The 6177-nt window shown below is 43.2% G+C and overlaps 1 protein-coding gene across 2 annotated transcripts; it reads left to right on the top strand.

Moving 5' to 3' along the window:
- Positions 1 to 341: 341 nt before the first annotated feature.
- Positions 342 to 3973, top strand: Bcl2l15 (BCL2 like 15). 2 transcript variants are annotated; one of them, XM_087897688.1, is made up of 4 exons: positions 342 to 703; positions 1586 to 1707; positions 2575 to 2799; positions 3723 to 3973. In XM_087897688.1, exons 1-4 carry the CDS (start codon positions 568 to 570, stop codon positions 3828 to 3830), a joined length of 591 nt encoding a protein of 196 aa, XP_087753814.1. In that variant the 5' UTR covers positions 342 to 567; the 3' UTR covers positions 3831 to 3973. The 2 variants fall into 2 exon arrangements, with proteins under 2 accessions (XP_087753814.1, XP_048298219.3); XM_048442262.3 differs by having other exon boundaries at positions 354 to 703; positions 3883 to 3973.
- The last annotated feature ends 2204 nt before the right edge of the window (positions 3974 to 6177 follow it).

The raw sequence follows: 6177 nt of genomic DNA, 5'->3' as shown, positions 1-6177 counted from the left end.
CATGAAGCATCATTATATGAGAAATGGTCGTTCCGTGTTGCTCTCACAACTTTATCCAACATAAAGCTCTGCTTGTGGTTAGCAAGTTGTTCCATGTTTCATCTAAATCCAGTACTCTTGGTTTCAAAGACATTGTGCAAGCTTAGTGTTGAAATCTTCTGCAGAAGCAGGGCGAGAGCAAGGGCCCTGGGAGGGAGGCAACCTTCAGGCGTGAAGGACGAAGCCTCTTGGCTCAGATGGTGGCCATTGGTGGCTGTCAGCTCCAGGAAGTGTTCTTAAGGAACTTACTCAAGAGAATCTTCCTCAGTTCTATTTTAGTTATAGATTGTTTACCTATAAAAGCTATTCATTAATCTTATGTACTGGCAAGGGTGTGGTTCAGAGATATGAAACTGAAAATTCTTTGTCTTGGGAGAATTTGTACCTTTCTGAGCAATTACTCTTGAGAAAAGTTAGTGGGAAGGAAGCTAGGACACAATTAGGACCCAGTAGGAGGTGGGCAGGCACAACTGGTTTGCTGGGGTCTCTAACCTTCTGCTGAGCCGCAAACCGCTTGTTGTGTGGAAAATGTCTAAGATAAAGAACCCCCGGACTTTTGAGGAGCAAACAGAATGTGTCATGAATGGCCTGCTCGCAGACCTTTTGACCCCAACCTTCCAGGTGGCTAACCGGAACCTCCTGGATGATGAGGAACCATATTCAGGTAAGGCTCCTGGTCTGGGGTGACTGCAGGTGGGTAATAGAGTCAGAGTTTGTGCTCTCTGGTTCCTCTCAAGGTTTAGAAGGCAAGCCCTAAACTTTTGGTAACATTTGAAAGGAAAGAGCTTCTCAATAAAGAAGATGGCCTGACTGCAACTACTGAGGACAAAGAATTCCAAAACTGTTTTAAAAACTTGGGAATGTCGTTGAGGCCAGCCTACTCTACAGAGTTCCAGAACAGCCAGGGCTACATGGAGAAACTCTGTCCCAAAAAAGCAAGAATGAGACTTGAGAACATTTTTCTTCTACCCAGGATCAGGAGACTTCCCATTCCTTCAAGCATAGTGAAAGTATTTTCTCTGTTTTAGGAGAGACTAGTCCCTCTGAATGTGGTTGACAGTTGTTGGGGCAGACTGAGGGGCCAATGACAGTGGCACTGGGATTTGTCTCTACTGCATGTACTGACTTTTTGGGATCTGATTATTTTTGGATGTATACCTTGCTCAACCTGAATGTAGTGGGGAGGGCCTTGGACTTTCAACAGAGCAGGGTGCCTTGACCTCTCTTAAGATTGGAAGTGGGTGTGTGGGAGGGTTTGTGGAGAGAGTGGGAGGGAAGTGGGAAGAGGGAGGAAGTAGGAATTTGGATTTGATATTCTTTAAGTAATAAAATATAATAATAATAATAATGATAATAACAACAACAACTTGAGGATGTAGTTGAGGCTTGCCTACTCTACAGAGTGAGTTCCAGAACAGCCAGGACTACACAGAAAAACTCTGTCTCAAAAAAACAAGAATAAGACTTGAGAACATTTTTTTTCTACCCAGATTAAAGAGACTTCCCATTCCTTCAAGTACGGTGAAAGTATTTTTCTCTGTCTTAGGAGAGGATTTCTCTTTTGATGTGTCTATAATTGTTGACCGCCTTCGAATGCTGGGTGACCAGTTCAGTGGAGAACTGGAAGCTTCTGCCAATCATGTCATTGCGGAAACCACTCGAGGACAGGTCAGGGTTTGATTTTTAATATTGTCTGCTGCTTGTTCTATTTCAAATGTGAAATTTCACCTTCCTTCCTCCCTTTTTAATTCCTACATATGAGGAATAGAAATGTTCTGTGAAGATTTTGAGGTTTATATTTGTTCAAGAAGTTATGGAGTGAAATATGATTGCTAATTCTTTTTTAAATATTTATTTATTTATTTATTATGTATACGATATTCTGTCTGTGTGTATGCCTGCAGGCCAGAAGAGGGCACCAGACCTCATTACAGATGGTTGTGAGCCATCATATGGTTGCCGGGAATTGAACTCAGGACCTTTGGAAGAGCAGGCAATGCTCTTAACCACTGATCCATCTCTCCAGCCCCCTTGCTAATTCTTTAGACATCAGTAAGAACCTAGTGCTTTAGAAGGAACTCGTAGGCTTCATTGGAGCTGCCCTTGGTGTGCATAGACCATGCTCATAGTTCAGTGATCTACCTTGGCTCCACCTAATAGCTTTTGAACCAATTTGTTTGCGGGGGGGGGGGTGGGAAGAAGATGTTTTTGTTTGTTTTGACTTTAGGCTTGGCTATAAATATCTAATCATAGGAATAATGCCTTTACAGTCTGACTTGCTCACTTTCGTGTGCTTAATAGCTTTCTTTAAAACATTTTGTTCATCCTACCCAATGGTATCTGAACGCAGGAGTTTGATGAGTTAATGTTTTTCTAATAGTAAAGTAACAAAATGCTAAAACTAAGAAATTTGTCCATCTGCTCTCCAATATTCCCTCACGCTACGGTGCTCCACTGGTCACTTCCTGAAGAGTTACTTCTTCTAGACCCCAGGACCGTTTGAGTCACACTGACAGAGCCTGTCTCCCTCCTCAGGCAGGAACTATATTTGAGGACACAGTGCAGTCTCTCAGCATGGCCTGGTGTGCTCAGAACTCCACCCTCGCTTTTGAAAGAGCCTTTCTGGCAGTGTCTGTGAAACTTCTTGAATATGTGGTCCAGAAGGCTCCTGAAATGGCAGGAAGGATGGCTAACTGCATGACGGGCATGATCAATGGGAACACAGCCGTCCGAGAGTTCATCCTGGAGCAGGGAGGATGGGTGAGTTTTTGATAAGCATCACACTTTGCTAGGCTCGTGTGCTGTTTTGGTTTTTAACAAGTGAGACTCTTAATTATTAACCTTTTGTAAGTTGTCATGGAAAAGAGAAACAAAAGTTCAGCCTGTGAGGGTTGGACCATGCTGTATAAAATGTTGACCACTGGCTGTAAACCTAATCTCTACCATATATAATCAGCTATAAAGTATATTGACGGTGAGTACTCATTTCAGCCTGGCTTTACTCTGCTTCCTGGTAAACTGCTGAGTCTTTGTTCCTTAACATCTTTAATATGTGTTGAGGAGATTTAGAATAATCTTGTGTGTGTGTGTGTGTGTGTGTATTTCTTGTTTATTGCTTGTTTTACAGAGAGAGAGAGAGACAGAGAGAGAGAGAGAGAGAGAGAGAGAGAGAGAGGACATTAAGCTGGGTGGTAGGGATGAGGGAGGACCTGGGCTGAACTGGGGAAGTGGAAAACATGATAAAATATGTTGTATCAAAAAAGTTGTTTTTCAATAGAAAAAATCCAACCGTTTGTTTCATCTATTGTAGAGTTGCCTTATAGTGGGCATTCTATCTTTTTGCTTGGTTTTTTGTTTTTGTTTTTTCACATAGGGTTTTTCTTGTAGCCCCGACTGTCCTGGAACTTGCTCTGTAGACCAGGCTGTCCTCAGACTTAGACCTGCTTCTGCCTCCAAAGTGCTGGGATTACCTGGGATTAAAGACACGTGCCACCACTATTTTTAAAAGACATATGCCACCTTATTTTTTAAAAAATAGTGATAGATAGATAGATAGATGGTTTCTCCTCTCCCAACTCCTTCAAGATTTGTGCTCCTCCCCATCCACCCACTCAAATTCACATCCTTTCTTGTTTCTGCTCATTAGACAACAAACACTAAGCCTACATCCTAATCACCTATAGGGTTTCTGCAGTCGTCGAGCACTTCTTCCCATTGCTGGGGTCAATAGAAAGCGAAGGAAAAGATGTGGTTGTCCCTGGCAACATCTGCAGATCCTTCCCCGGTTCTGAGACAGTTCCGAAGGGCCGTCTTTTGTACTGAGATTCTCACTGTTCTTCCTAGGAAAACCTGGAGAGCTGAATAAGTGGGGTTGCTCAGACTCAACATCACGTCCTCCGATGTTTGCCAATTAAAACATGCTTTCTTCAACTTACCCAGTGCTGTGTTTTTACTGATTGCTCACTTTGGAGCAGACCCGTCCATCTACAGTGATGTTATACTTTCTGTTCTTACCTGAGTTGTAAGAAGAGTTTGTTGAAACAAAGACCTCCTGGCAGTAATTTCTTATTAGTAAAATTTCAAGCCCCAAGGCAGACCTTTGCTGGAGATAGTTTGAAGGAGGCAGCACATTATAAACTTTCCCTTCAGGTTTAGCCCTGCCTTTTGTTGAGAATTTTGTCTGCTAGTGATATTGGAATCTAAAGGTCAGTTTTTAGTTAAAAATCTTATTTCTACAAGTACAAGGTTTTCATTCAGATCCATCTTAGCTTTCATGTTTATTTCACCTGAGCAGAATTTATTCAACAATTCTAGAGACTTGAAAGCATAATTAGCAGCTTATTCATCTACAATCCTGCTGGAAATATCAAAGAAAGATGAGACAGTTACTGTGTTTTCATTGTCAGGATGTGGGAAGTGCTGGCCCATGTGGAGGACCACTGGTCTGCCCCAGCGTGGCTGATGATAACTGCATACTGTAACAGGGCCCCAGACCTAATTAGGCCCCCAAACTTTAGCACAACTGACTCTATGATGGAAGTACCATTCATGCTATAAAATTCAGCACACAGATGGTATCATTGGCCAAAATAAAAGCAAAGGTCTAATCCACCAAAGTCCATGGTACTGGGAAAGTCTCTAAATGTACTAACCTTGCTTTTTGTCTTCTGTAGTTTCATTTCTGACTAACTGCTCTTGTTAACTGGAGTATATCAACCCAGAACATGGTTTTTGTGCTTGAAATCTCACCCTGAGAAAGGCTTAGTGTTAAACTGGGATCCCAAACAGCCAGTATACTCCCTGACCCACTAATAAAGACTTTCTATTGGTTTAAACCCACATTCAAGCAGTCTTCTCTGGTGGACATCTTACAACATTTCTGGAGGTTCCACCAAGATCCTCAGAGACCAGATTTTGAGACACGAGGGGTCTCAGATCCCCTGGGAGCAGGGAAGAGTGCAGTGGCCAAGGAGCTCCTAGGGAGTGCACAACCTGAGTTCTAGGCCCTCAGGAGTCTCTGTGATTAATATCTGCCTAATACTTTAGAGGAGTCTGACACTTTCACCTCAGAAGGAAACAAATTAGAAAGTCACCTGGTCTGTCACCTCTGAAGGTGAGTCTAGTTAAGGTGTCCTCTGATTAGACACATAAGGTTGGACATGGCTGCTGATCCAGTGTCCATGATCTGGATGAGATGTCACATGAATGTGTGGTGGCCACCCCTGGTTGTTGTTATTCTGCATCTCTCTGTCTTTCTATGTGTTTCTGCCAGTTCTGTTTCTGATTATTGACCAATGGCTTTCTCTGATGTGAGACACCCCTCTGGTTTAAGGCTTGTTCCTCTTCTTGTTGGGGACCTGATTCGTTTTGGCTCTGCCAGGTCACCCCTCCTCCACATACACACAAAAGCAACCCTGCCTGCCCACTTGTTTAGTCACTTGACTTCCAGCCTGTGTGGAGTCAGGAGCAGCCCCTGCCTTCTAAGCTGAATGCTCCCTTAGGTATGCATTCCCCCCACTCCCCTGCCTGCCCTAAGCAGTCCCAGAGAAGGGGGAAAGGGGGACTCCCACTCCTTCCTCTTTCGTGAGTTTTGTCTTTTGTTTTTTTAACCAGTGATCCACAGAATTAGAAAACTCAAAATCCTCCATTCAATGAAAAAAAGTAGAAAAATTGCCTCCAGGCTGCTGGGGGTGGGGAAAACACTGCTGGACAGTGCATCCTGGATGGAACAGACTTCTCCTTCTCTCCAACACTGACCAAGAAGACTTTGAACAATTTTCACTAGTCTTTTTTAGAAAATTAAATACAGCCACAAAAAAAGAATTTCTTAGTCACCCAGTAGGCCTCAGATATTAAGTTCTAAAAGTAAACAAAAGTTAAAGGTTCCAGTTGCTGGAGGTAGCGCAAAAGGTGTTTAGCAGCAGAGAACTGATCAGGACAAGACCTTTTGCACAACAACATCACCTTCTCTGACGATGGGGTGCAGTTAGACTTATAGATACCCAACAACAGTTTGGTGTCTTGCCCTCTGTTGACAGAATATCACCTTGGGACTGAAGAGATGGCTCAGTGGTTAAGAGCACTGGTGTTTTACAGAAGACCCAGGTTCAATTCCCAGCACCCACATGGCAGCTCACA

The sequence above is a fragment of the Myodes glareolus genome, chromosome 17, assembly GCF_982192425.1.
Source record: "Myodes glareolus chromosome 17, mMyoGla1.1, whole genome shotgun sequence".
Taxonomy (NCBI): domain Eukaryota; kingdom Metazoa; phylum Chordata; class Mammalia; order Rodentia; family Cricetidae; genus Myodes; species Myodes glareolus.
Note: the sequence above shows the minus strand (reverse complement) of the source record. Positions and strands in the feature narration are given on the sequence as shown.

Excerpts from the sequence above, each read along its gene's own strand:
- Bcl2l15 (XM_087897688.1), top strand. The coding sequence starts at position 568 with ATGTCTAAGATAAAGAACCCCCGGACTTTTGAGGAGCAAACAGAATGT. Across the intron at positions 1,708-2,574 it reads CGGAAACCACTCGAGGACAG|GCAGGAACTATATTTGAGGA; the intron begins GTCAGGGTTTGA and ends CTCCCTCCTCAG. Across the intron at positions 2,800-3,722 it reads TCCTGGAGCAGGGAGGATGG|GGTTTCTGCAGTCGTCGAGC; the intron begins GTGAGTTTTTGA and ends AATCACCTATAG.